Raw genomic sequence first — 22306 nt, 5'->3', positions numbered from 1 at the left:
CTCATATTTGAAACAAACCTTAGGAAACTAAACTTGCCTCCAATAGCATCAACCAAACAAACCTGGTAAAGTCTCTGTTGTGTAAAGCTGTGCTTCAAAAAGATAAAACTTCATACCAGGCTGTACAGACAATTAGGCAATGTGATTAAGTGAAGAGTCTTCAGTGTTTTACAACATCCTGAAAGTTCATTCTATTTTAAATAAAATGAACAAACATCAAGTTCATCATAGCAAGCACAGTAAAGTTTAAAATACACAAAAATATTCCTCAATAAAAATAGTGACATGTATAGGATGTCAAAGTTTTCCAATGAGTTTAAATCAAATATAAGTGAGATTTAAGTTTATTTTAAAACAGTTTATTATATTCTGATATATACTACTGATGTTGTATTTTATATTACCCTTAAAATATTTTTTTCATAGAAGCATAGAATCACAAGGTTGGAAATGACCTGCAAGATCATCTAGTCCAACTGTCCTCCCATTACCCTTGCTATTACAAGCTACTAAACCACATCTTGTAGCTCCTCATCCAGATGCCTCTTGAACACTGCCAGGGATGGCGACTGCACCACCTCCCTGGGCAGCCATTCCAGTGCCTGACCACCCTCTGAGAGAAAAAGTTCTTCCTTATGTCTAATTTAAAACTCCTCTGGAACAACTTGTGGCCATTTTGATATTTCATGAAATTTGTTTTTGTTCATTTTACAGTTAAAACTATGAAGTCTTCTAAAATGCCATAGGATCTCTCCTCTTTTAAAAGGAACTTACTTAGAAAAATCTCTAATCTACAAATATTTTACAATTACAAAATTTGTTTGTAGAGAGGATCACTACTCCGTCCAGGGACAATTTAGGGGAGTTATGGAATGCTGCAAATGAATTAGGAAATGGCTACTTTGTATGAACTGTTTCTTAAAAATCAGAGAATCCAGCACAGAACTTATTAAGAGACTTAGTAAAGCAAGTAGAACAATGTAATTTCAATTGATTATAGACTTTGGTGTCAGGCAGCTGGAGTTCAAATTAAATTGAAAAAAGTATATGCATTTCAAAGTAGTCTAAAGAGACATCAGAAATAATCACTGCATGGTTCTATCATAGAATGAAAACATGAGTAGCATCTGTAACAGTTATTACTTCAATTGTAGCCTGAAGGAAACCTTAACACTTTCATCTCCTTCATGGCATTGTATTTTCCTATTTAGCTGTTAGCCGAGGGATGCTGTCATCTTCTAGATAGACAAACAAATCAATAATACTTAACCAAATCTCAGACCATATCCTAATACTTTGAGTAGGGGATATTCTGTTATTTTGACATTTTTAAGAATAATGGGGAATCTATCTACAGTGGGGAGTAAGAGTTTAATAGTCAAAATATATTCTGGCCTGTGACTATGGAAATTGTGGAAACAGTATTTAAGGGCTTACTTAAGACTTACTTTGCTGGCTGCAAACTCTACTCAACAGAGATTTTCCCTTCAAATGTCTAGAACAGCAATGACAACAGTGGTGCACATTAAAAAAAAAAAAAGTGAAGAAATGTAGGAAGCTGTCTGGGTGATGTTAAAGTTGTCATGTGGAACAAAACTGAGTTTGTGCAAAATATCAGGCAAGTTAAGGGGAGGGAAAAAAGTGAAAAAAAAAAAAGAAGGTAGAATATCGCATCTAGCATTAAAGTAGGAAAATGATTACAAATATCTCAAAATGTGCAGCATGTATAATAACGCAATTTTACTTTAGGGACTGGATTGCATGATCTCTACCAGCTGACTTAATTTTATGTCGGCATAAAATTAACAGGAACATAGGCATCACTTTACAATCTGACCAAAATTTAATGGATCTAGGGCTGCTATTAATATCTAGCAAGAGTCCACTTCCTCAAAATACCTCTTTTTGGCAAAGCAGCATCTGAACTGTACCAGAATGAAGTACAGAACAATACAAGATGATTTATTTTTCCTTCTTAATGAAGAACTGTCTATGATCATTCACGGTCCGCTAGTTCAGGTCGGGGCTTCACTATGAGAGTGCTTATAAGAAAGTGGTATCTTAACCTTGTGTAATCTGTTTCTTTTCTTTCTGTGGCCACATAGGAACACAACTAAAATTTAGCTAACTATTTTTGGGGGTTATTTTACTTTTGATGGCATTTGGAGAAGAGATGCCTAAGGACAAATGGACTGAGAGCACAAAGAAAGTCATTTTGGAGTAGATGATGAGCAGATCAACGGAGACTGTTCAGTTTGTAATTAGAAAGAAGTTTTAGGCTGACATTTTCCAGTGAATATTAGTCAGAAGCAACAACTGGCAATTATGCTGAAGAAAGCCTAAAATAAACAGCATGCATTTCAGAAAAGAATAGCTACTTATAGAGTGCTCACGTGAATTTCTCATGGTTTTTTGTTTCACAATTTTGTAGAAAAATAGCAAAAATTGTGGCATGGGTTGTGAGAAAGAATGATTAAAAGGAATACTTACAAACTCTATGGATACACTTACGTTAAATATATTATAATTCATAATGTATATGCAAAGTTCCTAGTGTTTCTGTGAAGGTGCTATGTCCATAGCTGTAGAAGTGAAACCACAACAACTACAACCAGTTCTTAAGGAGCAAGATTCAGACTTGCATGAAAACTGCTCACAAGAAAATAAAAGGCCTACAGCACTAAATTCTGCTCTGCTTTTTACTGTTAACTATTTCCATATTGAATCATGGCACCCTCTTCATTTGACAATAAAGGAGAACAAATCGGTCTCTAGTAGAACGGAGTTACTGAAAATAGGGCTAAGCAATTCAGCTCTTAATTGGGGGGTGTGCTTTTTGAACCATGCTTCTGCCTGGAACAAGAGCAGCTACATCTTGTTTACATCCAAGTGGTTGAAAGAAATTCGGAGTCCAAAGGCTATGCTGTTCACTTATTACATATGACAGGAAACTGACCTGGATACGTTCCACGCTGTCAGTGATGAAGCAGATAACACTAAGACATGAGAAAGCACTTTGCATTGTGCTCTCAAGCATGTTGGAGGAGCTGAACTACTTTTAGCAAGAGACAAACTGCAACACTAAAATTATATTGACTTCTTAATCACAAAATTCTGGGCACAGCATCCCAAAAGAGTAGCTTTGAGTTTTCAGAAAATTTTTCGGAGTCTGAAAGTATTAAAATCCAAAATGTCATCAGGGTTCCCTTAAAAATCAACAGCACTCACTGCTGCTGGTATTTCTCATCAGCTGACTACAGACTATAAGTCAGTGAGAAGGTATTGGTATGGCAGGTAATTACTGTTGCGCACTAATAATAGCATAACCGCTATCAAGCTTTTGTTTGTTATCAGAGGAAAGGAGCATCTTTTGGGGAGAGAGGAAAAGTGGCCCTGCTGCCATTGGAAATGGAAAGGGTACTGAATGGATGAGACAGGTATAATTGCATGTATCAGAACTTGGAAAAGCTTAATATAAAATCTGTGCTGTGGTCTGATGTGAAATTAAGTGTTACAGGCATACTGCAGAAAATGAGCTATTTATTGTGAGAAGAAAGCACGTGTTGAATTTGTAGCAGAAATAAGCAAAATCCATAAAAAACCCATGAGCTACTCAAAATGAGCAGCCAATGGATATTAGGGTACAATTAAAAGATTAATTTGGGCTTGAACTGAATTTGAGGTGTCCAAATGACAATTTAAATTTAGTGGACAGGAAGACATGCTTGGAAGAGTGAGAGAAAAAACATGCGTTATTAAGAAAGTTGCTTTTCAGTCCTCAGATCACCTATCTGTGAGAAGAAAAAAAGGAGACTAACAGAGGACAGAGAAGTACAGAGCTACGAATTTATTTTGATTATTGTGTGGAAGTATCAAACTTGATATCCTGTCCTCAGAACTAGATCCAAATACCAGTTGTTACATTAATATAGACCCAGGATCTGTGATAATAAGGCAGTAATGCTGATCAAGGACTAGTTATTCTGTGTGAGTTTGACATCACACCATGACCTTAATAGCTCCAGCAACTAAGACTAAAAAGAACAGTGACAAATGGCACTAGGGAAACTTATTCCCTAGGAAGCTATTTATCAGTTTAGGATTAAGAAGGCTTCTGTGATCTCCATCATGAGAATGATTCACAAGAAATGCAATCACAATAGCCTACGTGACCAATATTCAGATCTGCTCAGAAGATATTTGGGGTGTTTAGATGTATAGCAGCTAACAGGTATTTTACCTTGCACTGTAATATCATCAGTCATTGTCTTTAAAAAACACATCATAAAAAAAACAGCAAAGATGAGAAATGTAATATATATTAGTTTGATGTTTGACTGATAACATTTACAATGAGAAATCTTTTTTGTTTAAAAATAGCTTTAACAGACCATATAAACTCTGTTTTCTTCAGCAAACTCAGCTTTTTAACCCAAACTTTTGCAAAGCAAAAGTGTTTAAACATTACAAAAATCAATTACTAAGAAGAAAGCAAGCATCAAGATGAAAACAGCAGTAATCAGGTGTGTGTTAATCCAGCTTCCCATGTGCAGGCCAAATAGGAGATATCAAAGGCAACTACAATCTCCTGCAGATTTGAGGCAGGCTTCCCAGTGATCCTCACAAATAATAAAGCACATTTTAGAACTGTACATTAGAAATTATACAATAGTTTTTAACTTATTTTCCATTCTTAAACATGTATGCTACTTTGGAAGACTAGTGGAGTTTTGGAGTCAAGGGCTGGGTATGTAGTCAGAAAAAACAAGCTAAGATGGAATCAACTCAGTGCTGTGCAGTTTGGAGCTTACTTTCCTCTCCTTCCACTTGTCCCTGTACCAGAAATCTCTCTTGTTCCTTCAGTCTTCACTGAAATACCTCTACTTTAGACTAGGAGCTCATTTCTGTAGCACAGCCAAAACAGACGCTGTTGCTCATCTGACTGTTGCTTTGACTCACTTCTACAGACTATTTTCATGAATGTTTCCATATAGCTTCCCTAATCTTACTATGACTTTCAGGCATCAGACTAACAATTCTTTCAGTAATTTGATTTTCCTCTCAGAACAATTCTTCTTGCAAATAACTATGAATGTACTGCTGTTATTGAAATTTTGACTTCTTGTGTAGCTATTAATGTCTTATGGAGAATCCACTACATTTTGTAGAAAGGTATTGAGATAGTAATAATGGTAATATCTAAGCTTATCAAGACAGGGCATAAATCAGAAATGAATTTAATTAACAAATATGTCAATATAAAAATAGTCTGAAATCAGTGTAAAAAGTACAGAAAAAAATGACATTCTTGCTGTGGCTACTGTCACAGGTAATGCATGCTCTTTAACTAAACCCTCTCTTCCAGGTTTTGCAAAAATTAAAGCCACAAATTAAGGCTATGGCTGTAAGTATATTTAAATGCTTGTACACCTTACTTAGATGCACTAAGAATGTGCAGAACCAAGATCAAAGTTTCTATTGCCTAGTTAGCTTGCATGTAGCAAATACAAACTAGAAAATTTTAAATAATTTAAATACTCTGTTTTAGAGTTGCATAATTTATTACTGCTGATTATGACTTTTCAAAAACAGATTTCACTCTAAGAAAAGAAAGGATGTCATAAATATGAACAACTGATGCAAAACATGTATTTGTTAATTTGAAAGGACAGTTTTTAAATGGCAGGCACAATTGTAGCCTTCTTGATGGTTTTTCCTAACACAAACATACTTACATTGCCAAGTGAGTATATGCATCTATCTTCAGGATCTGTTTTGGAATTATTAGTATTATATTATTACATTAGAGTAATGAATGTATTCAAGACAGCACTTTGGGGAGCAATAACTGTAGCAGTCACAGAGTTAATGCCATTCAACTGTTGCCCTACTATGTTCCTGCATTACCTAAATAGTACTAATTATCATTTAGAAGCTGTTGAAAGTGCAGTACCATTTGAGTACTCTCTGTCATATATATGATATGAAAAAGTATAGCTTGCAAGGATATGAATATTCTCTGTTTTTTCATTTACTGTTTGCCTGATGTTGTTATGGATTTACAATAGCCCACAAAAAAAAATGTTTTAAGTAAATACGGTACAAATGAGATGAAACCAGAATGTAGATGGTAACATCTGATTTTAAATCTTCAAGCAGAATTTTTTGTTTCTGCCTAATACTAACATCTCAGAGCAAACCATGAGGTGTCCGCTCAAGATTTTCATAAGTTTTAGGAGTCCTATTTTATGATGGCTGTTATTGAAATTCTATTCTGTCCTCCAGGACTGAACTGTAGTAGGATTCTGCACTGTAATTACAAAGTCGAAGCTTTATGGTCGCAGCTTTAGAATTAAGTAACTTGCTTTGTTTTCTAGCAATACAAGAGATTAAAAAATGAATCTATGGGTATAATAGATGGCACATTCTGAGAATTTATAAATAGATCTCTTCTGTTCATTTACGAGTTTAGCTGAAGAAAAACAAATTATTCAGCCAACTGCCCATCAGCTACTTCCTTTGTCTTGCACAATATTTATGCAGGATACTCATTAAAACTTCTATATCATTAAAACTTAAGGATAATTCTAATTTTTTACTTTTTGAAAACTACATTTGATTTTTAAAGGCATTTCTTTTCATGTCATTAGTCATTCTATTTCTTCTTTCTTAGATCCTAATGTTCTGGAAGAGAAAATAACAGTCAGCTCAGGTCTCTTTCAAAATGACGAATGATTCCCATTTATGAGACTGGAACAGAGGCACTTTGTTCTTATCAAAATGGCAACCGCCTCTATTGCACTCTAGATGAAGGAATCCAGCAGTATTTATAAAGCCTGGCCCTGTCAGTCATGAAGAAAAAGGACAAATCCTTATGAGTTTTTCAGTAAGCGGTGATTTTCTCAATCATACTTTTTTTTCCAGGCAGTATTTTTGTTTTAAAACTATCTTAGGTGTGGAGTCTACTTATACTTAGGCTTATAAATTTTATAAGACAGATAGCAAATGCCACGATCATGACAAAAAAAGCCAACATAACCATATACTTTAAATTATTTCTGCTCTATAAGAACAGATGCAATTACACTCTTATCATGCTTGCAAAACTATAATAAACAACAGAATTAGTTTGTTTACCTTCCTCATGTATTCTCCTATCTACCATATTTTGTTGTCTTCAATGCTAACTCTGCATTTCCTGAATTAAGAATTAAATGTGCTGAGGATATTTGCACATTCCTGCAGAGCACTTTCATATGCATTAGCAATATGTACTCTCAGTGTTGGTTCCACTTTGTTTTAATTGCAGCAATTAAAAAAAAAAAAAAAAAAAAGACCTTTTCAAATAAATAAATAAACAAATAAATCACTATGATACAAACCAATCCACTTCTCATTATACAAGTTAATTCCTGATAACCTAGGCAATCATTTCATATTCAAAAATGCTGATTTAACAACACATACCTTGACTTTTTCTAAGTGATCCTGCAGAGAGTCAATCAGCAGATCCCCCACTGGCTGCCAGGATCCCTTGAAAGCTTCAGCCTGGCGCAGTTTCAGGTCCAGTTCATCCATCGCTTCCTGAAGGCCCTGCAGCCTTTCAAGAGCATCATCTATCTTCTTTTGCCAATCAGCAGAACGTAGATTTAGCTTATCCCACTCAGTTCTGACATCATCTGCTTGCCTTCGGAGAACTTTAGTAACATTCTGAGCCCTCTCCTCAGGTGATAGCTCTAAATATAAAAGTTGAGAGAATTTTAGGATGTACTCTGTCATACAAAAAAAAACCAAAAAACTTGCCAGCTGGGTAAGCCTAAAAAGTTCAAGGCTTATTTAGAAACTATTCAAAACCAATGACAAATCAAATTTATTTTATATGTGTTTTTATTTGTAAATCTCTCAAATCCATTTTTTCCCCAATACTGATAAAAAACCCACACGTTTACGTAATGGCATTTTAAACTTGTAGCTACACCTTGCTGTATCCTGATTCAATGAAGAAGTCCTGCACGTACATAAATATTAACCACTGTGAATCACTGCAACTGAGTGGATTTGGGGGCTTTGCCGTACTGATTTCTCTTGTTTTTGTTTCATAAATGATCACTAAACAAATGACATAGTTCTGAAATACTTAGGCTGTAAGTTGAATTCAGGTTTGAACCGTAGCTTTCAGATCTCAAATGGGACTACAGTTCTGGATACATCCAGAAGATTTAAAGCCAGTTTCAATATCTACTTATAAATATGAATGTCTATTTAGTTCCGCACTGTTCAAAAGCATCACTAAGGGTTTCTTCCATCTGTATTTTTAGCTCTGTTTCTGAATACTGAGATTGAGCTTGGAATGTAAAAGGAATGCTCTCACAGTGGCTGGCAGAATTTATTTAATCATCACTGATCATTAATGATCTTTCTAGCAGCTCTCTCTTCAGTTACCTCTTGGTTCTGGATAGACCTTCTCCAGTCCCTCTGCCGGCTGTTCTGCCAGGAAGAGTCTCACAGTCTCAAGTGCACTCATGATGACAGGTTCTTTTGTTTTCAGCTCCCTCTTGAAAGTCTGTGAGAAAAAAAAAAAAAAAAAAATTGCAAATGGTTATACAATGAAATACTAAGTGCTACCCCTTTTATTGTTATTTTTGGTCAATTAAAGAACAAAATTTTAAACATCAGCTTCCACATGTGAAAGAAGCTGCCAAAAACGTAATGAAGCTTTACTTAGCCTGAAATTCCATTCACTTGTATTCAAAGGAGCTAACATCGGCAGCATGTTGCAAAGTACCCAAGGATGCACATCCAATTACCTACTGTGAGAGAGTACCTTCTTTTTGCTGGTTAACATTACATTCAGCATCAAAACTTAGCTGCAAGTAGCAAAGCTTTGGCTGGCTCCATAGTATATCAGCTTAGTTAATGCTTCCTGAATGTGAGATTTCCCAGAATATGAGGGAAGACCCAATGTGATTCACAGCAGCTGCTAGCAAGTTACATCACAAGGAGAGAAAAAAGAACTATGGATATTGTCACGCTAACACCTAACGATCAATTCCAAGAAACCTAAAAAAAATTCTACATATTACATTATTGCATTGCAGCCCTCTCTACTAGTAACACTGTAGATTCTGTTCTTCCCATGTTACACCACCTGAGATTTCTGAAAAGTAGAATTGAGGCAACAGTGAAAATCCGGAAATACAGTCCAGCCTAAATGTAGGCATGAACAAGTAGAAATGTCTCCTTTTTTGTCTTCTTTCCTTCTTCCCTACTTGCATTTTTCTTCCTCCAGCAACAGTTCCTCCTTTTCTATCTCTCTTCTATTCCCTGACTTTAAAATGACCATAAATAAGGTTGCCAAGGTTGGTATTTAACGTTCCACTTAGGTACAGTAAGGATACAAACCTCAGAGACATGAAACAATTTCAAGAAGAATCTTTTTTTTTTTCTTTTTTGAGAAATTAAAATGCTATTATCCTGAACCCAAGATGCTTGCTGCACTAAAAATGTAGATGGTAGCTCATCTGTGAATTGCATATCATATGGATTCTTTTGCATGCTGTTTTGAATGCTGTATTATCTAAATATTTTGTCAATAATTTCTTTCTCTTTATGAAGGAATATTGAGTGCATATTGTTTAAGTAGCAGAGAGGTAAAACATGAAGAAAGTTATAGTGCAGTATAACACAACGTAATTGCGCAAAAGTGAGAGCCAGCACCAAGAGACTCTAGAGATTAGAAACTTCTTTTTACGACACTGAAATTATATATTTTTTCCATTATAAATCCACCAATACAGTTAAGTATAAACAAAATTTTGGTTATTATGCAAACTAATGAAAATTTTAAATTCAATATTAAAAAGTTCATTGATTTTGAATTACATTCAGTACGAAATACTCTGTAAAAGAAATACTTAACAAAACTAATAATAAGAATAATAGCTGCAGTTCATCATATGAGCAGTTACAGGTAAAATATTCTTAACACATTTCAGGAAGGTAAACTTTAGCAAACGACTATATTATTATGTGAGGAATAATTGCATGCACCAGTACAGGTTGGGGGATGAGCTGCTGGAGGGGAGCTCTGCTGAGAGGGACCTGGGTGTCCTGGTGGACGACAGGTTGGCCATGAGCCAGCAGTGTGCCCTTGTGGCCAAGAGGGCCAATGGCATCCTGGGGTGCATTGAAAAGAGCATGGCCAGCAGGTCGAGGGAGGTGATCCTCCCCCTCTACTCTGCCCTGGTGAGGCCTCATCTGGAGTACTGCGTCCAGTTCTGGGCTCCCCAGTGCAAAAAAGACAGGGATCTCTTGGAAAGAGTCCAGCGGAGGGCCGCAAAGATGGTGAAGGGCCTGGAGCATCCCTGCTATGAGGAAAGGCTGAGTGAACTGGGTCTGTTCAGCCTTGAGAAAAGAAGACTGAGAAGGGATCTAATCCAGGTTTATAAATATCTGAGGTGTGGGGGGCAGAATGGCGAGGCCGGACTCTTTTCAGTGGGGAGTGGAGACAGGACAAGGGGAAACGGCCGGAAACTGCAGCATAGGAAGTTCTGCACAAATGTGCGCAAGAACTTCTTTACAGTGAGGTGACGGAGCACTGGAACAGGCTGCCCAGGGAGGTGGTGGAGTCTCCTTCTCTGGAGATGTTCAAGACCTGCCTGGATGCCTACCTGTGTGACCTGCTGTAGGGAACCTGCTTTGGCAGGGGGGTTGGTCTCAATAATCTCTGGAGGTCCCTTCCAACCCCTACAATTCTGTGATTCTGCTACAAATATTTAAACAAACCTTCTGTTGAGTGGTCAAGAACTGACCACAAGTTTCTCAGCAAGTTTGCTGATGGTACAAAACTGAGAGGAATGGCTGACACACCAAGAGGCTGCACTGCCATTCGGTGAGACCTGGACAGGCCGGAGAATTGGGGAGAGAGGAAATTGATGAGGTTCAACAAAAGCAGGCGTAGAGTCTTGTGCCTGTGGAGGAATAACCACACGCATTAATACACGTCAGGGGGTGACCTGCTGAAGAGGACCTCTGCAGGGAAGGACCTGGGTGTTCCAGTGGACAGCAGTTTGGAGCAGGTCATGGGAGGTGGTCTCCCCCTCTACTCTGCCCTGGGGAGGCCACATCTGGAATACTATGTCCAATTCTGGGCTTCCCAATTCAAAAAAGACAGCGATCTCCTAGGAGTCAAGCTGGGGATGACAAAGATAATGAGGGGCATCCCAATTATTAGGAAGGGCTGAGATAATGGGTCTGTTCAGCCTTGAGAAGAAAAGACTAAGTGGGGATCTGATCAATGTTTATAAATATTTTAAGTTCAGGTGGCAGTCAGACAAGGCCAGATTCTTTTCAGTGGTGTGTAGTGACAGGACAAGGAACAATTGCCAATAACTGGAACATACAAAGTTTCACACAAATATGCAGAAGAGCATTTTTTACAGTAAGGGTGACCATGCACTGGAACAGACTGCCAAGAGAGGTTGTGGAGTCTTCTTCTTTGGAGATGTTCAAGATATGTCTGGACAATCCTACTTGTGCAACCTTGCTTTAGCAGGTGGGTTGGATTCAATGATCTCTTGTGGTCCCTTTCAATCCCTGGGATTTTGTTATTCTTTGATTCATAATTGTGAATTGTGAAAATCATTTAACAAAGTGAGCTTTTCCGGAAGGAATTGATACTGTCAGAAATGTTTATTTTGTGCAATGGCTATCAGTGGGACTGGGATCCTTTCACATATTACATCTGCTAAGGAATCTACTGTTTGGTTAATAACTGTGATAAATGTTATAAATAATATTGTTGACCTGTAAGAATCAATACCTTGATTTCCACAAATTAAGAAAGGTACTGTGTATTAACAAGAAAGCTACACCATAGGACACTGTGCTACACAGAAACTCAGGTTACTCCTTGGATAAGCAGTTCTAACTTCTTACATAATTTCAGATTTGGAAATTTTTATAATATGTATATGACTCTTACATGCAGTGCAATGGAAAGAGCAAATTTAAAAAGCTTTTCCATGCCTCTAAGCTGGGAATATTTACAGTGTTCACCAGCCTTTGTGCTAGTGAAAAAACCTCCTTTCCCACTAGATGTGGGACGGCTGCAGCTCAAGTTAACCAGTAGGTAGCAAAACTTAAAATGTTTCTTTATATACTATGTGCTCCCTTCTCATCTGACAATGTTAAAACTAACACCATACTCATATTTGTCTTTAATTATTGCAATTATGCCACTTAAAAGATACATTGTGCTTTTATAAAGACTGCTGAAAACAAATTATTTTTAAAAAATGTTTATGCGTACAATCAGTAAAATGGGAGGCACATACAGAAAGGTCTGTGTCTGCCTCCAGACACAGAAGGAGAAGGAAAGCAGAAAGGAAACACAGATGTTCCAGGAAAGGGAACACAGAACTGCAACAACTGATATGATATTTAAAACTCAGAAACAGCTCTAAGCCTTGTATTTGGGGATGAGAAGTACTGCTGTATAGAGTGTTGCTGTAGTCAGATCAGCCGTAGCAAAGGTGCATGTAACAGTGAGAAGGACAAAATACCTTCTTTCAGCATATATTACTTTTTCTTGAAGACTAAATCACCCAAACACACGTGGTGGCATCATATTTCCAAAACAGGATTATAACCACATTCCTCCATCATCTTATTCTGTGCAACAAACTAAGGACAATGTAGTCAGATAGGCACACCACATCCCACAAGATGTGTGATCAGGAATCATATACCTTCCCAAAATGATACAGAAGATCTAGTGATAATTTTCTGACTTTGTGTATTTTCCAATTAATCACAAATGGGAAGAGTTTACCATAGAAAACAGTGAGCCAATGTGTTAAATGCTTTCCAACTTTTACCCTAAGGGATAGGACCGTAATCTATAAATCCCAAGATTTAGATCAGCATGCAGTGTAGTAGTGAGAACTTACAGTTCTCATTGCCTCCCCTACTTTTCATCTGTACACTTCTATCAAGTGAGTTAAAATACATTTCAAAAAAGGAGGTAACAAAAAATAAAAAAAAAAAGAAGAAACTGAAGCAGTAGCACTGAGTAGCGTCAAAAATAAATAATGACTTTTCACCTCATAATATTCCATTCCACATTTTTTGTATGAAGCCAGTTTTTTCCAATTCTTTTTTTTTGTGAAATATACTCTACCAATAAAAATCATTATCTGAAAAAAATGACATTTCCTATTCCTAAAAAAAAAAATCTATCTAAAGCTCTGACAAACACATCTCTAAATAAGAAGACCATCATTGATAACAGAATTAGCCTAAATGACTGTCTAATTTACAGATAATTATTTCAGGCTAATTTCATTGAGTTCCTGAGGTTCTTCCTCACTTTGTGGTGACTATAGAGGAAATCGAACATTCATAATATATGATCTGACAAAAAAACAAGTAAACCACTTTATTTAAACATCTCTATTTGTCATCAGTCCTGCAGCAGTAATGGTATTCTGCCCACTGCTTCAATAATGCATATATTGATCAGCTTATCGCAGACCTCCACTACCTCTTCATGGGTGTCTAAAAATTTCTTTGGTTGGAGAAACACAGATTTTTTAAATTGCAAGATGAAAATACAATGAAAAAACAGAGTTGTTTTAGTAAAACTAGTACTAAACTCTATTATCAGAAAAGCAGATGATTTTGCTTTTAATGATTTTTAAGGAGAAAAAGTATAGTTAAACGAATTCAAAATCAATCGGAATGCTTTTTAAAAAATGGGCTTGGACTGCCATTTCAAAAAGTAGGTATCAACTGTGCCACCAGAACAGGCTAGTGTGTTCAAGCAGGATTCACATTCCCCTGGCACATTTACTATAGATTCCATGCAAAAGAGTTTGGAGAGAACAGTTAGTAATAAACTTCTGTATTCATTAATGCTATTTATTCTGCTAATACAATTCCCACGCAAAAGATGTGGCAAGTCTAAATAGACTGACAGTAAAAGCAGGCTGCCTGTGGGATGCCTAAATTGCAATCCAGGAAACAGAGATTATCAGAATATGTACATAGTTATTAACATGATTTTGTTAAAACACTGTCATGACTCTTCACCAAACAAGATGAGGAAACAATACTTTGATGAAAAGGAGTATTTTTGATCACTGCTTTAAAATAAATGCAGAACAAGCAAACAAACAATAAAACCCCTGTACAGTCTTTGGTGTGACACATCTTTCTTCAAATGCAAAAAAAAACATCAAAATAATGCATATACATGTAAATTCAAACAAAAAGCAGTTATGTGGGAGTACTGAGGATAAAATCCAAGGTGCCTTGCCTAAAAATTACCTCACATTTATAATGCAGCAATGAAACTGACAGTATATACGTCTGAGAGTTCAAGCCTCATCTGGCATAGTTTGAAGCATTCGAAATTTTCATTTGAATTTAATCCTACTTTTAAAATTTTTTATGCCAACCTTGGCAACTGGGAGCATTCAAATGATTTTTTCTCTCTCCTATGAATATTTGAGGTATTTCAGATAGTCTTCTAAAAGATAGAGGTTAAATAATAAGCTTTTTTTTTTTTTTTTTTTTTTTAAAGTAACATTCCTAAAGAAAAAAAAATCGGCTTGTAATAAGCTACACTGCTGAGGCTTTTTCTTCTCTCCAATGAACAAATTACCTGGGTTCACTTCTGGTCTTAAGTGGCAAAAACAATTTTTCACAGAAAGGCATTTTGTTGACACAAGTAGACCAAAGCTACAGGTCTGGATCATTTAGAAGGTTGGTCAAAGCATGTAGAAACTCAGATTGTTTACTGAAGAGTCATTTCCATAACGGACACTGATGACAACAACATGAGTAAATTCTCTGACTCAAGTCTGAAATTCAGCTACTCTCTACTTTTATGCTCTGAGAGCTCAGTTTTTTTTAGCAAGGGCATACAGCTCTTGAAAAATTAGCTTTTCTGTGCTCCAGTTTTATGCTAGAGATCTTTACATTTGAGGTGTCAACCTTCCTAACAGTATTTTTCTGATGTTCAGAAATGGACTAGATGTTCGCTCAGGCACAGTTTTTGTACGTTTGCTTGTCTAAAAGAAAACTTTTAGAGTAACAGAAAGACCATAGCATCTAGTTTTAAAAAAAAAATAATAATTAAAAAAAAAGAGTATAAAAAGCCAAAGCTGCAAACACAGGGTTTCGTCAAAGACAATCTGAAGTCAGAAGAGTTCCGCACTGATTGTTTTTCCCTCCTTCCCTGTAAGAGATCTTTGAAGAGTAGACAGGGCGACCTAATTTCAAGGATTATATTTTGTTCTTTTTTTTTTCCCCACAGGGAACCAGAGCACCTACAGCTAGAAAGGCCTCACATTAAACTACAGATACTACAGCACAGAAAAAGGAAAGATGTGATATTTTTAAAAGGAACTAAAATGTTCTAGCTTTGATAGAAAGAAGAAATGACTGAGACATCAGGACCAAAGATTTGCATCTGTATGTATCTGCATGTGGGAGAGAAGATAATCAAAAAGGAGAAGTGAGAAGGAGACCTAGTTTGTAAAGTCACTTTGCAGCTATTTATGGTACCTTACTTTTATGTAACACTTCTTATCCCTAATAGTTTTAACCACTTATGTTGATTTGTGAGTGACAATCACTTAGTACATCACCGAATCCTTAACACCTTTGGAATAGCTTACAGAACAATATACAACATTAAAATTTTATGAGCAGTAACTTCACAAAATGAAAAATTTATTTTGTTTCTCTTGGAGGAAAGGTAATGTTGTCAAGTACTCAAACATTATTCAGATAACAAAAGTTTTGCTGCAACAATTCCACAGAAATCCTTCTCGAAGTCTTGCTCTAACTCAAATGTGGCCTTTGGATAAAGGGTTTGAGTTAATGTAGAGTTAAAGCAACATCTATTTCATTTCTTACATCCTGAGAGTCTGTTTGGTTTTTGTGGTTTTGAAACTGTCTCGGAAGCTGCTAGAGCCAGCTGGCTAGAACAGACCTCAGGTGTTTCAGAGAGTAAAAAAGGAGAGTGGTAAAGCCATGGATATTTTAGCCTTACTGTTTTCATGATAACGCTTAAAGTCCCAAGAAAAGCTTTGTGAAAACATCCATCCTGTAGATTACCCCTTTAGAAGGAAAACCTAGAAAATGAGACAGTGTTGCCACTGCTCTCCATCATTCAGCTGCTATGGAAGAAGCTTTATTTGCCTGCGTCAAAAGCCAAGCCTGGTTTTATTTAAGATTTGTGGACTTTTCACAAACCTGGATTGTCAGTAACTTAAAGCAGCAAGATACATTGTGTGACCTTTCTAAACTCAATCTTAGTGTTTGCTCCCAAATGTGCCCTTTGGGATTAGGAAGGAAAATCTTTTAAAGAAATATCTATAATATAGCTATCCAATGAAGGGAGAAAATACAGGCATTACAGATCTGGTTTCATTTTATAGAATTATTTTAGACTTTTCCATGCAGTAATAAAAACAGATTTAAAAACTTCCATAACAATATCTTATGTGGCAAGTTTCAAAAATGGCATTGTGAAATGCTCCTACATAGGTGCACAGCACATTTTGCAAGGATGATCACTGGGTTTGGAATACGTTTTCATCTCACAGTATCATATTGTCTGGAGATGACATAGCAAATTATGTGCTGCTTACTTGAAACCAGACTTTAATTAGTGTGAGACAGCTGTGAGTTTGATTAAGCATAGGAGTATATACTTAAAGTATGAATTTCCCACTAGAAAAAAAAAAAAAAAAAAAAAAAAAAAAAAGGAATCTTTGTATGAAGAATTATTGAGCAGTATTAGGTTATTTAAGGGGTCATTTATCTGGTGAGTTTCCCAAAAATCCCACACAGTGTTGGATTTAAGTTCCTTTTTACCACGAAACCTAGTCTGGACCAGACTCCGTGTGATCTTCTGCCATTTCCTTTCCCTAAGAATTCCTGATGAAATTAGTATGAGTAACAGTAACAGTCAGTAACCACAACAGCTTCATGACGTACACAGTTGTGCATTACAACTGGTATCAGCTACAGTTTTCATTAATGTTCACCAAAAAACAACAGCAAAACAAATAGGGTTTAAAAATTCACTCATGAAATCTAAATGTCTGATCCAGAAAAAAGATAAAATAAAATCAGAACTACTGATTTAATCTTCAAATAACATTGCTAATATCTTTTCTAGACATGAAACTGCCTATGACAGTTCTATGAAAATACTGTCGGTTTTCAGAAAGCCAAGCAGCTGTAGCAAATACTCCTTTTTCCAACAGACTCATTTTCTAGCCTGTGTTTGAAAATTTTAGCTAGTATTATGTAAAATTTCATTAAGTCTAAAATGTATTTCATAAAGTATCTCACTTTTTCCAACATGGACAATGTAACCCAACAGCAAAGTGCAAAACAAAATGCAACTAATGAAAGCTCATTTGAAAAAAACCATACCCTATGAACATCATTCTGCTTCTGCACAGTGGGAAGATCTCCACCAATGGGTGCTTGCTGTTTTAATTCATCCTCCTTCAATTGCAGCCATGCCAAAAGTTCCTGAAGAGAGAGATGTAAACGCTTCCACTGGTCTGTACTGGCTTCCAAATGAGATCTGAAACCATGTATTAAATATTAGATGCATTCAGACAAAGTGAAAGTAAAAAAAAAAAAAGAAATACAAATTTATTCACTGATAAAGATTGTAGTGTTTTGTTAACTAGACAACATTTAAATACCTTCATCAGCTTTGAATCAGACACTGGTATAATTTTGATTCCACAGCTGTGGCTCGACAAAGCAAAAGAGTTATGTGGAATTGTCATTCTCACTAAACACGCACAAATACAATGCAGGACCAGTAAGAGAACAATTTTTTCATCACTCAGGACTGCTGGGTACTAACCTAAAGGTAGGGAGTACTTTTCAACTCAGAAAAGAGCAAGCATTTGTCTAAACCATTACATAAAACATTCAAGCCCACACAAGAATCATGTGGCTGCTCACCTTTGAGATAAAAGAACCAATACCATCCCTTCCCCAAAAGAAACCTCCAATGCTGCACAAAAAGTCTGTGCCTCACGAAATGAGGTGTGACTGAAACTAACTGAATAACAGCAAACTTAAGGTATACTACTTTTTGTACAAACAACGACTCCACCATAAGACAACCTTATAAACATTTTCTCTGAGTGTGTGTAAATGCTCTTCTCTCTTAAGACTAGTTCTTGGCAACTACTTTTTGCTGGAAGAAAATATGTGATAAATCTCTGTATTGACAAAATCTTCCATTTTGTTTATATCATTGATAATAAGAGTCTGTCCTGCTAAATTTATGAATATGCTGATGCTGTTTATTTGCTGATTGGGAAGAAATTCTTACTTCATTCCCACGCAACTTAAGAATTCCTTTTAAAAACTAAAATGAAAAGCAGTATTATACGACGGTAAAACAAAATGATACACTTTGCAAGGATTTCTGCAAGGATTATGTACTAAGACAGATTTTCGTCTCATTTCTTTTCTAACTTTCAGCTTTGGTCTTACTGCTGAATGTTGCTGGAGGTGAGGAGCAGTGCTGCCTCACAGTAGGCACTGCAATGCTGGGGCACGCTGGCCACTATATGGGGAGCTGTGGTAAATAACAGCCAGTGGGCCTTTGGAGGAGACACAGCTAAAGAGTAAAGTTTCTGAGTTAGTTAGCTCTAGCCTTCCATCTCATCTCACCTCAGCAAATGCAACCTTCCATCTCCTTCAGATTAGCACAGTAACTGGATGTGAATGCAAGGAAATGAACCTCGCTTTTCTTGACAACCACCATACACTTTACCTAGCTGAAATGCACTGGACTGTGAAAAGAATGTCCACCTAACCAAGGGACAGGATGACTGTTCTGTTCCAGCAGTTCACAGCATCCACCAAAAAAGAAGAATCATGGGACTGATGCCTGGGTAACATTTTATCTTTCTGCTCTTACACCTCCTTTGTGTAAGCACCAATATAACTATGATGAAATCTATTCCACATTGTGAGATGGAAAGAAATAGCACAGAGCAGTCAGACTGAGAACAGCCCATTCATTCAGTTCGGTGGCGGGCAATAGTTATGTTGAATGTCTTAGGAATTACAAATTGGTTCTTATTTTACTATTTTAGAAAGGAGTTCTGTTGCTTTGAATCTGTAATGTAACAAGCTAATGCCATACAACTAGAGCTAGTACGTCTGACAGTTAATGACAGCAATACATTGAACTGTAAAAACAGAAAGAAAGAAAATCCCAGGACACCCATATATTTAATGACTGCTATTTGGCCAATTTGATGTTGATTTTTTTTTTTTTTTTTTTTCCTCAAGCATCACTGCATTTTGGCAAATTCATGGGTAAAAGACATCTGAAGAAAAAATTCTGAAGGATTGTCTGTTTCTTTTGCTCCTCAAAAAAAAAAAAAAAAAAAAGTCTCCTTCTTTAGTCACTAATATATTTTCAACCTCACATTCTTCATTTCTTTTTAATGATTGATGTTATGAAGATGGCTTTTGTCATTACACAGACTGACCTCCCTCAGGGCCCAAGCTGAAAGAAGCTAGTATTTCATAAATTACTTTGAAAAACACTTCTGCCTTTTGCTGCCCTCTGAACTACCACCAACACACAGCAAATGAGCAATTGAAAAAATGTCCAAGACTGAATGCAATGGAGTTGGGCCGTCTATTGTGAAAGACACATTTCTGAAGACAATTTTTCTGGACAGTTTCTTTGGAAATTTTCAGCCCACTGAAGCCTATATATCCATGTCATGACTTGTAAAATTACCATTTATTGTATTTTCTCTTGCAAGGAGATTTTCCTCTTACAGAACTATTTGGAAATCTCCTTCTACCCCTGGATTTTATTTGGTAATTTTGATCACTTTTCAGACAAAAGAAAAAATCTTAAATAACATCTTCCCATTTGCAAGGCCATTCTTAGTTATGCACTGGAAATGGCAGCCTTAGAAATAAACCTTTTCATACATATAGGTTGTCTAATTACTTGACTCACTGATAAGTCATAACCAACCAATTTAGGAGTACAGTTTGTGTTTAAACATGTTAATCTTTCCTTCTGTAACTACAAAACCTCATCGTATGTCTCAAATCCTAATCCCCTACTATCATTTACACACACACAAAAAAACCCTAGTAATTCTTACAAAGTTAAATCAGCACAAATCATTTCAAAATAGAAACAGTGCTATCAGAAACCTGTTTATACCCTTTTACTGTCACGAGGCAGATGGAACGACTAACACACCAGCTGTAAGCTTTTGATTAGAGTCATGTCCTACCTAATGTTTAGCGATTTCTTCCTAAGCTCACTCCATCTGAAGTTCATGTTATCCAGACGTCTCTGCAACAGGACAGCATCCTCTGAGCCTTCCAGGGATCTCAGGATTTTCTGCCCGTTTTCATCCAGGTTGTGGAAGATGTCAGTATGTGCATCAATTTCTGCCTGTAGATCCTAAAGAAGCAATAGAAAATAACATGTGATTTCATACCGAATCACAGAAACTACTACTTCTCAAGAGTGGAAAAATCCACAGTCCAACACAGAGTCAGTAAGATTATGATTATTCCTCTTGTGGCAATGTTGTGTAGTAAACACCCTTTCACTTTTGCAGGAAGGATGTTTGACTTGAAAGAGGATCCTCTTTCCATATGAATCCTACTGAACAAATGTTAAAGAATGTTAAAAGTCTAGCTTTTGTCAGGCAAGAAAGCAAAGACATATTTACTGTGCTGACAAGGGAAAAACCAACCAACCAATCAACCAACCAACCTACCCCTGGGGATCCCAGGTAAATCTGACCTTCACGTGATAGGTTTTCCTGTGCAACATTTTCAGTTTGAGCTGAGGACTGCAGCACTGCTCCTGCTGCATGGCAGTTCCAAGAAATCTGCGCGTCTGCAGCAGCAGAGCTTTTAAAATGCCAAGTTCCCTTACATTCTGTTGACAGAACGCATTTCAGATCACAGACCTCAGCAGTCAATAGCAATAAACAACCACTTTGTGCTGCATCAAAACAGTCAGGGCCATGGCTGTAGGAGGGCCTGCAAACAGAAAGGACCCAGAATATGCAACCAGCAGCTCATGTTGAACAGCCAGCTCTTCTTATCACTTTGTAACTACAGGCCAGCTCTACATTTTGAATTCATTTTTCCCCCTCATTTTCAGCAAGGCTGTTGCTGCCAAGAGAACATTCCTTTGAGAGCTGCCTGGTACCAGCATTCCTGCCTGCCCACGCTCTGAATGCAGCCTTTGTGCAGGGGCTGTGCGGCTCACGGACGCTGTGTGCTGCAGCCCCACGAGGTCACAGACTCACTGAGAGAGAGTAATGGCAGAACCATGCTCTTCAAGCTGAACAACAATAATGATAACAATTTAAATATACACAGGCATGCACACACTCTATACGTAATCGCAGCTGCACAAAAATACTATTTTGTAACAAAGTGCACTGGTCAAGTGAATAAATCCCATTTTTACATGGGATGCTTGGTCACCAGGAGCTCTGGCTGTGGTTTCTTGCTGCCTGAAATGAGAGCATAGGGGGATGAAGTAGGAAAGGTGAAATGATTGACGGCCTTTGAGGGATGACCCAGAGCCAACTGATCATCACAGACAGACCCCAAAGGAAACTTCTTCAAATTTGCTTTAGAAGAGTGACTTTGAAGGAGGGAAGCACACAACTTGCCTACTTGATGTGTTCCTAATTGAATTGGTTTGATTTGATATTTTAAGTGCAATCTTAGCAGCACTGAATCATAAGTAGATTGTCCTCGTTCACTTATTGCTGTTCCAAGCAACATTTGCTGTACTTTGCCGGATACCTACTTTGTGCACAGCAACAACTAGCACCGTACTTGGAACAATTTCAAGGAGGGTAAGGCATGTCTGTGGTACAGCACAGGAGTTCTCATTCAGCTATCTTACTTTATCTATGTTCATCCTGGCAGTAAAATAGGAATGAGTTTGGAATACACCAGAAGTAATTCAGCAGAACACAGTTGTTACTATAAAGACTATATTTTTTGATTGATGTTAAATACTCATGGAAATGACGCAACTTTGTTAGCACTGGAACTAAATGTGACAACTGTAGTTTTAATCTAAGAATGGAAATTTCATCACGTGACCTGACACCTAGGCTGGGAATTGAAAGTAAGAGCTGGCAGAACTTTTTTTTTCCCCCCTTTCTCTCTCTCTCTCTCTCTTTTTTTTTTTTTTTAAATTGGAGGAGGGAAACTTGTAACATAGCCATAAACTCGG

At 36.9% G+C, this 22306-nt stretch overlaps 1 protein-coding gene across 14 annotated transcripts in view; it reads right to left on the bottom strand.

The window, feature by feature from the left end:
- The window catches only part of DMD (dystrophin), a 979751-nt gene that overhangs the window by 172667 nt on the left and 784778 nt on the right, over positions 1 to 22306 (bottom strand). For 12 of the 14 annotated variants that reach the window (XM_042811110.1, XM_042811098.1, XM_042811099.1 and 9 more), the window contains 4 exons: positions 20325 to 20497; positions 17455 to 17611; positions 8443 to 8563; positions 7468 to 7736 (listed from right to left, as the gene is read on the bottom strand). In XM_042811110.1, the coding sequence (XP_042667044.1) occupies positions 7468 to 7736; positions 8443 to 8563; positions 17455 to 17611; positions 20325 to 20497 (720 nt within the window). Of the gene's footprint in view, positions 1 to 7467; positions 7737 to 8442; positions 8564 to 17454; positions 17612 to 20324; positions 20498 to 20845; positions 20902 to 22306 lie in introns of those variants that run through there. The other 2 variants (XM_042811103.1, XM_042811104.1) reach the window with 2 other exon arrangements.

The sequence above is a fragment of the Centrocercus urophasianus genome, unplaced genomic scaffold (genome assembly GCF_019232065.1).
Source record: "Centrocercus urophasianus isolate 14NV4802_14NV808 unplaced genomic scaffold, USGS_Curo_1.0 seq_12, whole genome shotgun sequence".
Lineage (NCBI taxonomy): Eukaryota > Metazoa > Chordata > Aves > Galliformes > Phasianidae > Centrocercus > Centrocercus urophasianus.
This window is presented reverse-complemented; position numbering and strand designations above follow the sequence as displayed.